Genomic DNA, 19,253 nt, shown 5'->3' on the forward strand with positions numbered 1-19,253 from the left:
CATACTTTGTGTATAATTTTGTGTCTTTCTTCAAGGAATGCTTTGTGGTGAACTTTCCTCATGTTATTATGTAGCCTTCACAGTTGCCATTTTTATTGTCTCCATCACACTCCAAGTGCTGTAGCCCTTAAGACAGTTGGCTTTGCTGTCAGAACTGGGTACAGATCTGGGCTCCACTCCTTACTTGTTATATTAGCAAATTATTTCACTTCTTAAGGTGGATGAAATGAATGGTGACAAATGCTTAACACAATACCTGTGCATAACCACATCGTAAGTGGTTTATATGTGTTAGCTGGTATTAGTACTACCATAGTTACATTTGCTCCTCAAGAGTTGGATATATTTTTTTGTGGTTCTGTATAAATATTTTAAAACATAAAACTCTTTTCATTATTTAGGATTATTACCTTATCAGAGTACAGAAGTAGAATTGCGGTCCTAACTATAAGGTTTTTCATGATCTCTTGACCAGGCTCCCTGACCCTTTCTTATTCTCACTCCTGACTACTCTGCCCTCCCCCCTCTCTGATTCACTCCTTCCATCCAATCAGGCCCAAATTGAGAAGTTATACCCCAAGAAGCCTTAAAGAATCAGGGTTGGACCCCTCTGCCGAGCAGTCACAGTCCTAGAAAAGCTCTTCCTGCCCCTCTGCTCTCCTCTTTGCCCTTTTTGGAGGATGTGGCAGATGGCTCTGAGAGTGATTTCCAATGACCGCCCTTCTCTGGGACAGGTGACAGTAACTGGGTCTCTAATCCATGAGCATCCGCTGATTGTAGTAGACAGATGTTGGGTTAGGCATATGGCCTAAACTGCACTGGTCAGTTTCTCTTCAGCAAATGTCCTGGCTGGTATTGAGAGATGGATGCTGGGAGTGGTTAGAGCCGAGGCACTAATGGTGGGTCCTGCCTCCAGTGCTCCCCAGGATCTGGTGGTTGAGCTTGTTGTCCTTGGGTTCTGTGAGGTAGTTGTAAATACCTTGCTTGTTCTGTGACTGGAAGCTCCGTAAGGACAGGGAATTGTCTATGTGGCTCATCATAAAGTTTTCAGTGCCCAGGCTCTTGATTAGTACTTGTTAAATGGATGGATAGATGGATGATGGATGACTTGACCTCTGGAATCAAGAGGCAGTACAGCATAATGGATGGGAGCTCTGACTCTAGACCTAGTCAGCCTGTGTTTGAATCCTGGCTCTGCCACTTACTAGCCTGGGGACCTTGGGAAGATTACATAGCCTTACTGTGCCTCAGTTTCCTCATCTGTAAAATGGGAATGATAGTGACCTCTTTCTTAGGATTGTTGTGAAGATTATCTGAGTTAATAGATACAAACCATTTGTAACAGTGCTGTCAGGGTTGGTTCTTTGAGAGAGAGAGAGAGATGTCCTGGTTCTTTGGCTCCTTGCATGGAAGTATCACAAGCAGGGCTTGTGCTATGGAGTGATGACAGACACGAAGAACTTCCACCCAAGCAGCTTTTATTGCAAAGCTAAAGTAAGTTCCAGAGAGAGAAATAGGTCTGTCCCTGTGAGTGGAAAAAACTCTGAGTTTAAAGACAGAGTATAGTAAGTATAGTACACTCCCGAAGTCAGTAGAGAGCAGACTGCCCCAATAAGGAACGGCTTCACCCCAGGGTTAGTCTGTTCTTTATGTTAATCCCTAATAATATGCTAAACTGGGGATGGAATATTCATGTCTTTTGGGGGGAAGTGGGTGGAGATTCCCAGAATCCTGTACCCTCCCATTTTCTGTCCTTGTATGGCTGGGCTGTCTCCGGAACTGTCATGGCATTAGGGGTTGTGAGTTTTATTATACTAATAAAGAAAGGTTACCCACAGAATGTTCTCCGTTCCTCTGCGCATGCCCCGGCTGAGGGACAGTCCCTAAACCACCATTTCCTGCTGTTGTGGTTTCTACTCTTTATCCTCATTGGTCCGTGCCACCTGCATACCCTTACCCCTACCTAACAGTGCCTGGCACGTATTAGGTGCTCAATAAGTATTAGATATAATGATTGGCTAAATTGGTCACAGTTAGGTTTGGCAAGTAACAGAAAACCCCAAAATAAGCTTAAAATTTCTCTCACCTTCAGGAATCCTAGAGGTGATCGCATAGTTTTCCACAGTATCTGGGACCATGGTTTCTCTTCTGTTGCTCTGCCCCGAATGGCTTCCATCCCCAAGATTGCCTCATTGGCCAAGATGGCTACTGGGCTCCATCTACTGGGGTCATGCTAGGCAGGAGGAAGGAGGAAGGGGAGAGGGAGGGCTCACCCTTGCTCTTTAAGGACTCTGCCCAGAAGTTGTATGTGAACCTCCCGCTTGTATCTCTTTGGCCAGAATTTGGCAAGAGGGGCTGGGAAATGTAGTCTTTATTCCTGTTGGCTGTATGTGCAAGTAAAAAACAAAAGGTTCTGTTCCTCAGGGGACTGGGCGGGATGTGTATTCGGGACACAACTCTGGCATCTCTGCCACAGCTTTTTTTAGAATTTCCCCATTTCCTGAATTCTGGGGATGTGTGTTAGTGAATTTTGGTTCTGTTTCTCTGGAGAACCCTGACTAATCTAGGCTGCAAAGACCTGCAGTTTTTGATCTGCGGACCACCGCAGCCTTTGCATTTTGCCATTTGTCAAGTTTCTGAATCTTAACAATGTTCTCTGTAGTTTGCATTGCAGGAACCCCAACTGTCTCCAACAGAAAGTGTATCACCCAAGTCTTGAAAGTTAAGATGTCCAGGTTCCTATGGTCAAACCTAGCTCCACATCACAATCATGTAGGAACTTCAAAAAAAAATTTTTTTTTTTTTTTTTACAAATTTCTGGGCCCCATTCCAGACCTACTAAATAAAATCTTGGTTGGAAGAGTATAAGGCTCAGAAATCTACATTTTAATCTATAGATGATTCTTAACGTACCCTAAAGATTAAGACATCCTACTTTAAAGGTTAAAGCATGTAACAGATCTTCATTGGAAGCAATTATCCCTTCTAATCTAATTGCCCAACTCACTTTCTTCCAAACACAGGTATCTTCTTATATCCATTCTTTTGCTTCCAATGCTCCCTGACGTAGAAAGAGACCTAGGAATCCAATCCTTATTTAAGCCTATGGGATTTCAGCAAGGTTGAGCAACAAGCCCAAGCACACAGAGTGATTAGTGGCTAGTAGGCCTGGACAGGTATACGGAGGCAGAATTTGCTGGGATTATCTGTAAAATCTCCCTTCCCCCAAATTAAGAGACCAATAAGGGATTACACACTTTTTTAAATGTTTCATTTAACCAATTTACAAAGCTGATTTTCGATTCTTTTGAAGGTGCTTTCTTTCTTACGTGGATAGTTGTTGAATTTGGTGTTTGAGCAGAGTGACGATTGTGGGAGGTTTCTACTGGGCCATCTTGCTCTGCCCCTTCCTTCTACATGCGTTTTATTTGGCAGAGTTAAGGCAGTTCCCTCTGGCTGCACACGCACTACCCCAAGTCTAAGTATTGGCCTTCAGGGCCTGGTGCTGAACACACCTCTGTTCACTCCATACCCACTCTCCAGATGTATTACGTGTCTTCACAACCATCATATGCTAATGTCCCCTGTCAGTAAATATCTGAAAACTCGTGGGCAACATGACAGATCTGAAAGTGAAATAGATTGGTTGCCATTAGCAATATTTGGGAAAAAAATTCTGAACTCTTTGTTGGGGGAGTAAATCTGTAACTCCAGAAAGGAAATATAACAAAGAAATGAGTACAGCATAGATGCTTCTGCGATCCTTGTTCTGTTTTATGTAAGATTTAAGGTTCTTGAAATAGCCAAGAGAATCTGATTTGCTACATTTATAAGTTTAGGTAATTAATTTACAACAGTTGCTTAAGTGCTTAGAAAGATTTTGCTTTCTAGATTTGTAAGTCTGCCTTGTTGGGCATTTAAAGTGTTTGAGAAAATCAGGCATATTAAATCATCATTGTAGTTTGAAATGTCCAAGGAAATTTGATTAAGGTGGTAAGTCTATTAAATGTTAAGGAGGATTGAATCTACTAAACTTAAGAATTAATGCAACAGTAATCAAAGCATAAGTGAAAGTGATTGTTCTTATCGTTATATGAAAAATTGCTAGATTTAAAATGGAATAACAAAGATTTATAAACTGAACTTAAAGCCTTTAAGAAAAGCTTGGTTTTAGAATGGGCAACATTTTTTTTTTTTTGAGACAGGATCTTTCTTTGTCACCCAAGCTAGAGTACAGTGGTGTCATCATAGCTCACTGTAGCCTGGAACTCCTGGGTTCAAGTGATCCTTTGGCCTCAGCCTAGGCAGTAGTTAGGACTACAGGTACATGCCACCATGCCTGGCTAATTTTTGTATTTTTGGTAGAGACAGGGTCTCTCTAGATGGCCCAGGCTGGTCTTGAACTCCTGGCCTCCCAAAGTGCTAGGATTACAGGCATGAGCCACTGCACCCAGCCGAAAATGGGCAACCTGAGTCAGTGACTATAATATTCCTTTTGATACCCAAATAAATGTACCCTCAAATATTTAAAATCATAGGTCAATTACTCCCGACTTTACCTTTTGTTTTTTAATTTATAGAGAACAGAAATTTATTTCTCATAGTTCTGGAGGCTGGAAGTCTAGGATCAAGGCTCTGGCAGGTTTGGTGTCTGGTGAGGGCCCGGTCTCTCTACTTCCAAGGTGATGTCTTGTTGCTGTGTCCTTCAGAGGGGACTAGCATCCTTCAAAGGGGACTAATGCTGTATTTTTGCATGGCAGAAGGTAAAGGGGCAAAAGGTCCAACTATATAGTTCAAGTTGAGACTTCTCTGAACTCCAGAATGCAACATTTCAGCTCTTTGCTTGGGATGCTCCAGACTGAGATGTTCATGTTGAAACTTTCCCTGACTCTGAATCCATGCTCTATAAACTGTGCCTCCTGCACCACTCTTGATTCTCCCTTCCTCTCACCGCACTCTGAGCTGACCCATCATTGCAGCCACTTTCTTCTATGTCCAAAAGATAGGTGGAATCTGTCCCTTTTGCTTCATTTCCCACAGCCAGCAGTGCAGCCTAGGCCACCACCATCTTTTGCCTACAGCACATAGGCCTCCAAGTTGGTCCCTAAACCACTCTACCCAGTGAGCTCTACACAAACCAGACCATGCTACCTCCTCCTTAAAGCCCCCATCAGCTTCCCAGTGCATTCCAGCAGTGCTCCCTGCAGCTTTCTGCCCAGGTTATCTTTTCACTTTCTCGACAGTGTCCTTCGTGGCACAATAGTTTTTAATTTTGATGAAGCACAATTTATTTATTCTTTGGTTTCTTTTGCTTTTGGTATCATATCTAAGAAACCATTGTCTAATTGAGGGTCACGAAGATTAACACCTATGTTTTCTTCTATGAATTTTTTAGTTTTAACTGTTACCTTTATTAATAAGTCTTTGATCCATTTTAATTTTTGTATATATTAATAGTATGAGGTAGGGGTTCAAATTCATTCTTTTTATGTGGATATCCAGTTGTCCCAGTGCCATTTTTTGAAGGGACTATTCTTTCCCCATTGAATTGTCTTGATAACATTGTCAAAAATCAATCAACCATAGATGTATGGGTTTACTTCTGGACTCTCAATTCTATTCCATTGATCTATATGTCTACCCTTATGCTTATACCACATCGTCTGGATTACTGTGTCTTCTGTTGTAAATTTAGGAATCAAAACATGTGAGTCTTCTAACTTTGTTATTCTTTTTCAAGACTGTTGTGGCTATTCTGGATCATTTGCATTTCCCTATGAATTCTAGGATCAGCTTGTCCGTTTCTGCAAAAAGGGGGGTTGGAATTTTGATAGAGATTGCATTGAATCTGTAGATCAGTTTGGCACGTATTGTCATCTTAATATTGTCTTCCAATCCATGGAAAAATGTTATTTATTTAGGTCCTCTTTAACTTCTTTTAACAATGTTTTGTAGTTTTCAGTCTTGCACATATTTGGCTAAATTTATTTCTAAATATTTTATTCTTTTTGATGTTATAAATGAATTTTCTTCATTTCATTTTTGGATTGTTCATTGCCAGTGTATAAAAATACAATTTATTTTTTCTTGGTCACAGTCTAGCTGAAAGTTTGTCCGTTTTGTAGATCTTTTCAAAGAACAAACTCTTGGTTTCACTGATTTTTTTCTGACCTCTTTAATTGATTTCTACTCTAATCTTTATTATTGCCTTCCTTCTGTTTGCTTTGGGTCTAGTTTGCTCTTCTTTTTCTATTCTTAAGGTAGGAGGTTGAATTTTATTGACTTAAATCTTTCTTCTTTTTTAATGTAGACATTTACAGCTATAAATTTCCCTCTGAGCACTGCTTTTGCTGCATCCCATAAATTTTGATATGTTGGTTTTCATTTTTTGTGCCTTAAAGTGTTTTCTAATTTCTCCGTGATTTCTTTTTTGACTCACTGATCATTAGTAGCATTTAATTTCCATATATTTGTGAGTTTTCCAAAAATTTTCCTGCTATTGATTTCTAATTTCATTTTATTGTTATTAAAGAACATATTTTGTATTATTTCATTCCTTTAAGATTTATTGAGTCTTGTTTTACTGCTTCATATATGATCTATCCTGGAAAATGTTTCATGTACACTTAAACTGTGCTGTTGCTGTGTTTCTTTCCTTCTCCTTTGTGTTATTGTATCCTGCTGTTGATGGGTGAGGTGTTCTATAGATGTCTGTTAGTTCTATTTGGTTTATAGTGTTGTTCAAGTTTTCTATTTCCTGTTGATCTTCTGTCTACTTGTTCTATCCATTATTGAAAGTGGGGTGTTGAAGACTCCAACTGCTATTATTGAATAATTGTTGTTTATTTCTTCCTTTAGTTCTGTCAGTTTTTGCTTCATGTGTTTTGGGGCTCTATTGTTAGGTGCATATATATTTATAGTGGTTATATTTGCTTGATGGATCAATCCTTTATCATTATAAAATGTCCTTTACCTCTAGCAAAAAATTTTATCTTAAAGTCTATTTTGTCTGATATTATTATAACCACTCCAGCTCTTTTTTGATTACTGTTTATATGGCATGTCTTTATACACTTTAATTTCCAGTTTATATGCATCTTTAAATCTAAACCTTTTTGTAGACAGTTTATAGTTGGATCATTTTAAAATCTATTCTGCCAATCTATGCCTTTTATATGGAGAGTTGAATCCATTTACATTTTGTGTAATTACTGATAAGGAAAGACTTCTGCCAGTTTGCTATTTGTTTTTTATGTCTTATTTTTTTTTTCTGTTTCTCAGTTCCTCCATTACTGTTTTTTTTTAATGTTAAATAGATATTTTCTAGTGTACCATTTTGATTCTCTTCTTTCTCTCTCTTTAAAGTATATATTTTTGATTTGTTTTCTTAGTCATTGCCCTGGGGATTACAATTAACATCTTAATTTAAAAATTCTAGTTCAGATTAATGCCAACTTAATTTCAGTAGTATACAGCAACCTTGCTCCTATATAGATAGCTCTATTCCTCCCTCCTTCTTTGTCTTGTTATTGTCATGTAAATTACACCCTCATACATTGTGTACCCATCAACAGATTTATAATTATTGATTTATGCAGTTTTCTTTTATATCAGTGAGGAGAAAAAAAGAGTTACCAACAAACAAACACCCCATGAATGCTATCTTCTATGTTTACCTATGTAGTTATTTTGATCAGTGCTTTTTGTTTTTATTTTTTCAGATGCTGGAGTGGGATTTTTTTTAATTTTTCCTTTTTTGATCAGTGCTTTTTATTTGTTCGTGTAGATTTGAATTACTGGGTTTATTGTTCAGCCAATGGGAGGCAGTGAGTGGCAGATGACCGGAGGGTAGAAAAGGAGAGAGCACAGCGTATGCATTCTTCCCATCTCCTCCTTGTTTTGGCAGTGACTGCAGTTTTCTACCTGCAGCTGCAGCTCCTGTTGGGAAGCCCTGCTCCCTGACTATAGATAGCTTTCTCTGGATTCCAGTAACAACATTGCTTCTTGCCTCCTCAGGCCTAGGAGTGGTAATAGCTTCCCATTTTGCTAGTCCTTAGGTGCTTCATCATCTCTTGGTTCCTTAAATCTTCCTAAATAGTTCCTTCATTAAACTCTCTTCTGTTACCCAGTGAGTGGGCTATTTCATGCCAAGGCCTTGGCTGATTCAGCTTGCCCCATTACCCCCCTGCAAGCTCTCATAACATAATTTCACATGCACTCGTCCTTTGTAGAATTTACCACAATCCTAACTATACACTCATTTTAATGATCATTTGATTAATGTGCTTTTCCAACTAGATCGTAAGTGCCATGAGGGCAGAGAGTGTGGCTTTTGGCTCATCCTTGCACAATGTTTTAATTTCTAGCAGAGTGCCCGCAATATAGTAGGTGCTTGATACATTTTTACTGAATGAATAGCTAATATTTTTATCTTGCCTACTTCGTGGAATACTTATGAGAGTCTGGGGGACAACAGGTACAAAGGGCTTTAAAAATGGAATCTCCTCTCCCCACATGTCTACAAAGCTGTAAGGTGACACACTGATATTGTGAGAATAGTGTGGGAGTAGGGATACTAAACACCTGCACTGTGTCACTGACCACTGTGTCACTTTGGGTCAGGGGCTTCTCTGGGCCTCAGTTTTATATGCAAAATTAAGAATATGGAACATTATTCTGAGGCACTGAGGACTTTTAAGACTTTCTCATTCTAGGGCTCAAACCTACCACATGTCCCAGATTCAGCCTTCTCCGGGCCATGGTCCACAGCACCCTCTGGTGGGCCCTCAGTGACAGCAGCAGGGGGCAGCTTTTGCTAATGGTCACCTGCAGCCTCCTGACCAAGGCTCAACCATAGGACCATGCATGGGTGGTGCTGGAAGTGTCATCCAAAAACTTGCCATTTTACCGTGGAAGATTGAGGCTTACCTGGAGGCAGCATTTGCACAGATTTCACTGAGGACTTTTTTTTCTTTTCAAAGCTCAGCCAGTCAGTGCTCTTTCCACAACATGGTATTACACAAACCCGATACCCAACAGCATCAAAATGCTTTGGCAAGCAAGTACTTGTGGCTGATGGGTGAGCATCAGAAATGAATTCCACTCATTTCATATGGTCACTGCCTGCCTAAACTCCTCCATTCCTCTTTAAGAGCCTTTGCAAGCTGCCCCACCCTAACCCTTTGAGCTCACCTCCTGCCTCTCCATCAGACTCCTTCCTACCACAGGGCCTTTGCACTAGCTGTTACTCTTCCTGGAACTCTTCCCTGAAATCACCTCTTAGTTCACACTCCCTCATGTCTTTCAGCTCTCAGAGAGATGCATTCCTGGCCAGTGTTGACCCCACCCCACTCTCTGAAATATAATTATTTTATATCCATCATAGCCCTATTTGCATCTGAAAGCATCTAAGTTGTCTCAGGTCTCTCCCATCTAGAAAGATGGTTGTTGGGAATTTGTTTAGTACCCAGCAGAGTGCCTGGGTGCTGAGTGGGTGCTCTATGAATATGTGGGGAATTACAGGAAGGAGAATGACACATGAGAAGGAATAAGCCAGAGACTACTTTAGAGAAATTCTGGAGGTTTACTCAACAATCACAATCACAATTGTACAAGGCAAGTCAGTTCTTCACAAAGGCTCACTTTTCCAGGCAGGAGAAGAGGTTGGTGGTCTTGAGCTTTCGCTATAGAGTCCCAGTCTGACTTCCCAAATATTCCCTGCCTGCAACCCCTGTGGGATCCCAGTCTTCCAGCCAGTAACAGAGCAGGGGCCTGACTCTGTTGTCTGGCACAGCTGAATCAAGCCATTTTGGAAGCAGATGTTAAGACGGCCTTGTCACTTGGCATGTAGGTCCAGCCCCAGAGGTGGCAGTGGGTCTTGGCTCAAGATCAAGTTTGAACTAAAAATCTTACTTGGCTCTTTCTATTAGTTGAAAGCAATAAAGACTTCCAGGACAGAACTTGACCCTTACCCACACTTACAAATCTTCAGAAAACATTAAAAATGCATCGCCTCCTAGGAATTATAAAATATTACCCAATCTGTACAAACTAGGCATCGTTGAAGCAAGGAATCTGGATTTCTCAGTTACTACTGTAAAGTGCTTTGCCACTCACTCTTTTGAGAATCCAGAGACTAGAAAAATGGAGCTGCTCAGAAAGAAATATGGAGCTTTTTTCAAAGACATCACCTATTTCTTAAGGAAAAAAAGAAATTCAATAGGTTGGAGTTTTGAAAAGTGACTGTACTATAGACTTTGGAAATCCATATGCTACATCTTCAACAAAAACTGCTTTCTCCCCTGGACCTAATGTCACCCTCCCCCCCAATCAGATCCCCTTTGCAGATGTACCGTCCTCTGCCTCTGAGCTATCTGTTTCCTAAAGGGAAGAATCAACAGTTCCTGGACTGTTTGTAAAGTTGAAGGCTCCAACTGGAAGCAGAAAATGGAATGGCTTTGCACACACGTGCCTGCAAATTTAGCCACGTCCAAGGGCCTCGAACTTACAGCAAAGACACTCTTTGCTCTCCGAAATGTTTCTGCAGTCCCCTTCTAAAAGGCTGCTGGTGGGCCACAGGGTCATGATCCTTTCTAGCAACACCCTTTTTTGTGACCTCATCCTCGAATAAAGACCCATCACCTGGCTGTCGGCATCCCCATAGGCTCCTGGCTCAGTTTTACTGAGTATCCGCTGAGGATGTGAGCCGAAACCTGAATCCTGGAGACAGGTGCTTTTCAAGAAACGAGGCCAAAACAATGAGTGGCTTAGTAAGAGCAATTAGGCAGTTGGTCAGTGAAACTGAGCCGAGGAAGTGCTGTCCCCAGGACACGGTGCTCACGGGACATGTTGTCCCTGTTCAGGGTGTGAAACCAGACTGGCAAGGAGAGCCAGAGGGTGGGAAAGGGAAGGCTGAGGACGGCTTGCTGCTGCTCCTGCTTTCCGCAGGAATCCCGGCCATGCCAAGAACACGGCCACCCACCTAGAGTGGGACAATTTGGAAGCCCAGCCAGTGCTCTGCCCCACTGAATCCCAGGACAAGCACTCTGTGTGGGGGTTGGGATGGGGACCACAGGCATGGGCCCCCAACAGGGCCCAGTGAGGTAATGCAAGGCTTTCTCTCAGGGGCTGCAGAGGCCCTTCTAGGCCACGGGCTAAACTAGGTGCCCAGCTGCCTTTTTAATTCGGAGCATGACTTGCACTGACTGGAGCAACTCTGGCCTCGCGGAGGCATCTCAGTCTCAGGTCTTGCCTAGAGGCCCACCATCTCCTGCTTGAAATCAGACATTAAGAAACACACACTCAACCCATAGGAACCGCACACACCACCAAAAATGTTCCCCTCCCCCCAACCCTGCCCCTTTGTCTAGCAAGGCACTAGGAAATGGTTCAAGTTTAGGGATTTGCTGTACATTTGCATTTTTTCTTTTTAAAAGGCACAGTTTTTATTTTAATGATGCTGCATTGCTCTCCGATGATAAATCTTAATTTTAACTCCCCAAACTGCCAACACTCTTGTTATCCTAGATTCTAGAAGGGGCCTCATCTTTTGGCTCCTTTCTATAGAGGGCCACTTCTAAAGATATAGCACTCGTTTGGAAAAGGACAACAGGGATTAGCAAGCAAGCTTTGCAAGCGCAGGGGCCGCCCCTCTCATGGACAGGTGGCCAGAGCAGGGCTTGTGCTGGGGCAGAAGAGGAAGCGATCCTTTGCCAGCTGCGCACGTTCGCTCCGGGTGGCGATGGCTGGGAGTGTTTATCCCTCCCTCCTCCCCCCCGATAATTGATGGCCTTGAGATCCGCCAGCATCTCAAAGGCAGATTTGTGGCTCTCTTCCCAGACGTATGTCTCAGTTATTTAATTGGTAAATGACACAATCAAGAGACCCGACTTTAATTGGAATGCTGAGTTCAAGTATTTCCTAGGCTAGCTGGTGGGAGCCATAGGTTGTGGAATGTGATTTCCATTTCTGAATCCGTGGGTGGCGGGTTGGTGACAGAAATGCTTCCTGTTAGTCTGGAAGCCCTCTGGGAGCCTGCCGGGTAATTAACAACGCAGAAGGTAAACACGAAGGGCTGGCGTGAAGCTGGGTGTGTGTCTGGCCATGGCACGTCAGGTTCTTTTCTCTATGGCAAACGGGACTGCGGCTGTGATGATGGGGGAAGGTTCCCTGGCTTCAGGTCTTTGCTGAGGAGCACACCGTACCAAAGCCTCTGGCATGAGCTGACGGACACAGGGCTCCCCGCACCCCCAACACCACCACCAACTCTGGATTTCACGGATTGTCTCTAGGCTGGGGGCGGGGGGCTGCCTTGGCTGTATCATACCTGGCTGGCTGCTTTAATCACAGCATTCTAGAAATCCATATCAGATGCAGGAATACCAGAATCCTATGTAGCATTCTAGTTCACGATTGAATTATAGAGTCCTTCAAGAATGCTGGAGTTCTGGGCGAGAAATAGAATCACAATGAGGTCAGAGGCCAGGCGTCTTGCCCAGGGTTGATCCTGGAGGCCTCCAGGCGCTGTGGGGCCAGCACCTCGTGGCCCCTCCCTTCTCTCGAGGCAGGTAATTGCTTGGGAGCGAGAGAGGGAAGTGGAAGCATGGATGAGGGAAGTTCAGCAGGCATTTCTAGTTTGGAGGTCTTCTACTTGGGCTTTTCCACGGACTCGAGGCCATCTGAAACACAGCCCTGAAAAGCTGGTGGCTGGGCCGTCCTTGTGCCTGGAGAGCACTAAAACGGGCATTTCAGATCCCCAGAGAGCAGGGAGAGCTATCCCGGATGCCCATGGCTGCAAAGGAACGTCAGAGGGATCCCTCTCTGACCCGGCAGCTGGCAGCATTCCGTACCGAACACTCTGAGGGCCCCGGGTACTGCCTTTGACTGAATCATCCGGGGCAGCGACTGAGAACAGAAGCTGGGCAGTGACTGCGGTCACCCCCAAGACAACAGAAACTAAAGGCCTGAGGGGACTTCTTTCCCTTCCGCTGCAGATGGGTGGCATTGGTGCTAAGAGCTGCCCCAAAGAGGCAAATTTTGCCTTTCTTTCTAAAGCACCGTCACATAGCAGAGTGACCTGACGGCTGGGCAACCTTGCAGGACTCATGTTTGGGTGGCCTATGGCTACCTTGCTAGTCTCCTGCATAATGCTCCAGGGGACGTGGTGACAAAGTTGAAAAGGCCCTGCCGATTTCCCATGCTGCCAGCAGGGATTAAAGCAGGCTCTGCTCTCTGCGGGGCCTCTTGTGGGGCCTGCTCGCCACGCCATCCCCACAACTCGGGGGCTCGAGGACCAGGCGGACCCCTTGCTCCAGCTCACCCTGCACCATGTGGCTGGCACCTCTTACACAAGCTGCCCACACAGGCCTTGCCCCCCTCGGGAGAGGAAACAGCAGTGAGTGCCAGACGGGACCCGCTGGGCCTGCGAAGGGGACAGGAGGCTCAGTTTCTATTGAATTTTTCCAGGACTGTTGAGTTGGTGTGTTCGAATAGCCACTGCTGGGTGCGAGAGGAGGGGTTGCAGGCGTTCATGAAGACCCTGTGGTCGCTTTCACTGCAGTCCACGCAGCTGCCACTGACGGGGTGGTACAGGGTCTTGTCCTGTAAAAACAGGGAGGTGGTCACTGGGGACAGGACCAGTCAGACAACAGCAGCATGGCAGCAGCGAGGAAGTGACTGTCCAGCCACCGGACTGTCCAGACACTGTCCAACCATGTTGCCGTGTGACTGGGGCTGCCCGCTGGCACGTGGGCAGGAGTGACGCATGCCACTCCCAGGCCTGGGACCCAGACACTCCCCGCCTAGAGTCACATCTCCTTGGTCTTTATGGTGTGTGTGTGTGTGCTCTTTTCTTTTTAAATGGACTCAGTTGCCAACATTTAAGATTTGGAGATTTCAGGCCAGGCGCGGTGGCTCACAGCTGTATTCCTAGCACTCTGGGAGGCCGAGGCGGGAGGATTGCTCGAGGTCAGGAGTTCGAGACCAGCCTGAGCAAGAGGGAGACCCCCGTCTCTACTAAAAAATAGAAATTAGTGGGCCAACTAAAAATATAGAAAAAAATTAGCCGGGCATGGTGGCGCATGCCTGTAGTCCCAACTACTCGGGAGGCTGAGGCAGGAGGATTGCTTGAGCCCAGGAGTTTGAGGTTGCTGTGAGCTAGGCTGACGCCACGGCACTCTAGCCCAGGCAACAAAGTGAGACTCTGTCTCAAAAAAAAAAAAATAAAATAAAATAAAGATTTGGAGATTTCACATGAAAGTCTGGATTTCTGACTTCCCTTGAATGACGGGAAAATCGGGCACCGCACGTCTGTGGAGCAAATGCATGGGCGGGTGGGCTCTGTCGGAATGGGGGTGAGGCACCGCATCGCTTTAAAAAACAAAAGTCAAGTGGGTTTCCCTGCCCCCGCCATGTGTCCCATCTTACCTTGCGGTATTTCCATAGCTGGTTGCCCTTCATGCTGTGGCAGTCGTAGAGTGTGACCGGGCTGGTGTGGGAGACGGCGTCAAAGCAGAACTTCTTGGTGTGCTGGGGGTCTCCAGGCCGGATGTCCTCCCTCCAGGTGAAGGTGAATACCTGTGCACACAGAGACATCATGACAGGGACAGGGAAGCTGTCCCCCATTTTTCCTCCATTTTTTTTTTAAATTATGGAAAATTTTAAACACAGAGGTCCAAAAAAAACTGTATTGACTGTGCTGCCTATTCTAATTACTTGGCTTCAAAAGTTACCAACTCATGGCCAATCTTTTAATAGCTCTACCCCCACCACTATCCCCGCCCCGACATTATTTTGAAGCAAATCCCAGATATCATATCATATCAGGTATCAATACTTCAGTGTCACTATAACAATTAGAAGTTACCACAAAGTTCCCCGTGTCATCAAATGTCCAGAGTTCAAGTGTTCTTGGAATGCCTTATCCATTTCTCTTCACAGTTTGTCTGTTTGAATCAGAATCCTAACTGGGTCTACATGTCGCATTTGGTTGATAAAACTTTTTTTTTTCCTTCCTAGCAGCTTTACCGAAGAATAATTGGTGTATAATGAATTGCACACATTTAAAGTGTACAATTTGATACATTTTGGCGCATGTTTACACCTGTGACACCATCAATCAAGGTAATGAACATACCCATCATCCCCAAAGTATCTCCATGATCCTTTGTAATCTCTTCCTCCTCTTCCCCCTACCCCAAGGCTACCACTGATCTGCGTTCTGTTGCCAGAGATTATTTGCAATTTTCTAGAATTGTACATAAAAGGAATCATACAGCAGTATTCTCTTTTGTCTGGTTTCTTTCACTCAACATAATTTTGTTGCGATTCACCCATGTTATAACAGCATTTACCAAGAGTTCACTTGTTATTGCTGAATTGGGACTCCATTTACCTGCTCTTAGACATTTGGGTTGTTTCTAGTTTGGGGCTATTACAAATAAAGCTGCTACGGACATTTGTGGACAAGTCTTTGTATGGACCTATGTTTTCTTTTCTCTTGGATAAATATCTAGGAGTGGAACGGCTGGCTCATATAAAAGATCCATGGTTACCTTACTACGCAACTGCCGAACTGTTTTCCAAAGTGGCTGCACCATTTCCATTTCCACCAGCAGTGTGTAGTTCCAGTTCACCACATCTGGCCAGTCTTTGGTCTGGTCAGTCTTTTTAACAAGTGTGTGGTGGTTATTTCATTGTAATTGTAATTTCCATTTGTCTAATAACTCACGAAGTTAAGCATTTTGAATGTTTATTTGCCATCAATATATATACCTTCTTTGGTAAAGTATCTATACAAACCTTTTGCCCGTAAAAATTTTTTTTAAATTATTGAGTTTTGAGAGTTTTAATATAGTCTAGATACAAATCCTTTATCAGACATATGCTTCTCCCAGTCTGTGGCTTATCTTTTTATTTTCTCAACAGTATCTTTTAAAGAACAGAAGTTTTTCATTTTGAAGAAGTCCAATTCATCAATATTTTTCTTTCATGGATTGGGTTTTTGGTGTTTTATCTAAGAAATCATTGTTTAATCCAAGGTCACAAATGTCTTTGCCTATGTTTTCTTCTAAAAGGTTTTTTTTTTTTTGAGACAGGGTCTCACTTTGTTGCCCAGTGCAGTGGCATAATCATAGCTCACTGCAACCTCAAACTCCTGGGCTTGAGTGATCCTCCTGCCTCAGCCTCCTGAGTAGCTGGGACTACAGGTGAGTGCCAGCATGCCCAGCTAACTTTTCTACTTTGTGGAGAGAGGGGGTCTTGCTCTTGCTCAAGCTGGTCTCACTGCAGCCTCAAACTCCTGGGCTCAAGTGATCCTCTGCCTTGGCCTCCCAAAGTGCTAGGATTATAAGAGTAAGCCATTGCACCTGCCTAAAAGCTTTTTAATTTTAGGTTTCAGGTTTAGGTTTATGATCCATTTTGAGTTAATTTTTGTACATGGTATAAGGTATGTATTGAATTTTTTTTTTGGCGTATGGAGATCCAATTGTTCCAGCACTATTTGTTGAAAAGACTTTCTTTTCTCCACTGAGCTTCCTTTATACCTCTGTCAAAAATCATTTGTTCTTATACATGTGGGTCTATTTCTGGACTCTCTATTTTGTTCCATTGATCTTTCTTTATGTCAATACCACACTGTCTTGATGACTGCTGCTTTATAATATATCTCGAAATCAGGCAGTGTTAGTTCTTTAACTTTGTACTTCTTTGAAAGTTGTTTTGGCTATTCTAGTTCCTGTGCAGTTCCACACGAATGCTAGAATCAGTTTTTCAATTTCTACAAAAAAGTCTGGTAGGATATTAGAATAGCATTGAATTTAAATATTGGTTTGGAAAGACTTGATATCAACATTGAGTCTTCCAACCTATGAACATGGTATATATCTTCATTTATTTGGATCTTCTCTTTAACTTGTATTAAAATGTTTTGTAGTTTCCAGTGTACAGGACTTTCACATCTTTTGTTATATATATCTGAGTATTTCATATTTTTTGTTATAGTAAATACTTGTTTTTAATTTTAATTTCTGATTCTTCATTATTAGTATACAGAAATACAATTGTTTTTTGTATCTTGTAACTTTGCCCAACTCAGTTATTAGTTCTAATAGCTTCTCTGTAGACTTAATTAAATTTTCTACATAGATGCTCATGTAGTTTACAAATAAGGACAGTTTTCCTTCTTCCTTTCCTACGGATGACTTTTATTTCTTCTTCTCCTCTTGTTAAATAGGGTAGAACCTCTGGTACAGTGTCGAATAGAAACGATGAGCTCAGACTTCGCTGTCCTATTGCTGACCTTAGGGAGAAGGCATTCAGACCTTTACCATTAAGCATGATGTTAGCTATGGGTTTTTCACAGATGCCCTTTATCTAGTTGAGGAAGTTCCCTTCTATGCCCGGTTTGCCAGGAATGGATGTTGGATTTTGCCAGCGCTCCAAGCTGCAGATGGCCTGGATACCCTGCTGCCAGTCCCTAAGGGGCGGCCCTTACCTGCATGTTGTTCCAGGCAGCCTCCCCGCGGCCCCGGACGCAGCTCTCCAGCCTCAGGGGGGAGCCCAGGGCCCCATGCTTCGTGTCTGCACACAGCCCGGTGCCCACGTTGCGGATCTGGGAGGGAGAGAGAGAAGGAGTGGACCAGTGAGGCATCTCGAGGTACCCACTGGGCCCCTGGCAGGGTGGGAGGGAGGAACGAAGGCAGAGACATTAGATGGACTAAGCTCTCAATTGTCTTGCTAGAGCTTGCCCTGGGCTGCTGGAAGTGCCTGAGCCTCTCCATAAAGGAATACTTAGTCCACAGAGAGCGATCCCCCAAACGCTGCTGTGCTTAGAGCTCTCAGAGTTGGGGGTTACTGGTGGGGGACTGGAGGTGAGGAGTTGTTAAAGGAGAACTCCCTGGCCCCATTCCCAGAGAATTTCATCCAAAAGGCCCAGGAATTGAATTTTACCCCCCATTCCAGGTGACCCAGGGACCATACTTTGGACCCCCTAGAAAAGGACATGAAATCTTTGCTGTGGGTCTTAAGACTCTCTCTGCCTTTTAGGGTGAGTGAATGGCAAGAGGTGGCAGGAGTCCCTGCCAAGCCCGCTGAAATCCGAAGGACAACAGTGGTCTCCTACCCTTCGACCATGAAGACGGTGTGTGTAGCAGGAGAGCACTGGGTTGGGAGTCTGAAGCCCGAGGCTGCTCACCTGCTTAGGTGACAAACACTGATTGGGCACTTACTATGGGCGGGCCACTGTGCTGGGTGCTTGATGTCCATAATATAGTTCCCACCTTACAGACGTCACTCCTGTTTGGTCTGAGGGGCGGGGGGCTGTGGCGAGCAGGGAGTTTAGCAGCCCACTGCTGTGTTCTGGACCAAACCCGTGTCTGCCTGGCGCGGCTCCCAGCCAACGACTGAGTGAGGCAGGGACACCAGGGCAGGCCCGGCCCTGAAAGATGCTGGACTCCTCTGACTGGTGACTTGGCTTGGGGACTCTTCATTAACCTTGGAGCCTCACTGCAGGTGGGACTCTTCCTGCCCCAGCCCTGCTTCCTTCCCTCGACCCTGCACAGAGGGCAGGCCAGGCTCGTGGCCGCGTGGCTCTCCCAGTGTCCCCCGACCTCCTGGTCTCCCCTCTCAGGCGTCTCAGCAGCAGATCTGTCACACATCTAATCCCACCATGGCACCTGCTTCTGGGGGGGACTTGAACTAGCCTGGGGGAAAAAGTCAACAAGTGTAGCGAGGTGAAGAGCTTCCTGAGGGATGTGAACATGTCACCTCCTCTAGATACTGGTGGTAGCGCTGGGTGGGGCTCGCCAGACAGCTGAGTCAGGCAAGGTCTCTCTGCTTGGCTGTGTGGCAACCCTGGGTTCCCTTTCCTTTCGGCCCTTCCTTACTCCTCGGTAAATGGACGGTAGAGGATGTTGGCAGAAATACACAGTATCAAGAAGTGAAATAAAAACAGCTGAGTTAGTTTCATGCAGCGTTTCTGCTGTTCTGGTGAGAAATATTAACACCTGTACATGCACAAAGTAGGAAATACAGATCATGTCACTTCACCTACTCTGAACACGAGCTACATGCTGTTAATTTGCATTTAAAACCAGCACTGCATAATGTAAAGATGAGAGGTTAAAAATTCAGGCTAATAATTTAAAGTTTTAATTTTTCTATACTTAAAACACCAAATAGCAAATAAAAAACCACCAAGACAAGGCTAGAGAGAGACTGGGAAAGAAAGAAAACCGTTTCATATTCCTATCTTTCAG

General features: G+C 44.1%; 1 protein-coding gene and 1 long non-coding RNA gene across 3 annotated transcripts in view; one reads left to right on the top strand and one right to left on the bottom strand.

The window, feature by feature from the left end:
* Window positions 1–9,563: 9,563 nt before the first annotated feature.
* GALNT10 (polypeptide N-acetylgalactosaminyltransferase 10) overlaps window positions 9,564–19,253 on the bottom strand; it is a 181,689-nt gene continuing 171,999 nt past the window's right edge. For both annotated transcript variants that reach the window (XM_045551311.1, XM_045551312.1), the window contains 3 exons: window positions 17,492–17,608; window positions 14,425–14,574; window positions 9,564–13,599 (listed from right to left, as the gene is read on the bottom strand). In XM_045551311.1, the coding sequence (XP_045407267.1) occupies window positions 13,441–13,599; window positions 14,425–14,574; window positions 17,492–17,608 (426 nt within the window). In that variant the 3' untranslated portion in view covers window positions 9,564–13,440. The remainder of the gene's footprint in view (window positions 13,600–14,424; window positions 14,575–17,491; window positions 17,609–19,253) is intronic.
* LOC123638040 lies at window positions 16,179–18,208 on the top strand. Its single transcript, XR_006735151.1, has 3 exons — window positions 16,179–16,205; window positions 17,508–17,653; window positions 18,043–18,208. It is a non-coding gene; the product is annotated as an uncharacterized LOC123638040 (long non-coding RNA).

The sequence above is a fragment of the Lemur catta genome, chromosome 5 (genome assembly GCF_020740605.2).
Source record: "Lemur catta isolate mLemCat1 chromosome 5, mLemCat1.pri, whole genome shotgun sequence".
NCBI lineage: Eukaryota > Metazoa > Chordata > Mammalia > Primates > Lemuridae > Lemur > Lemur catta.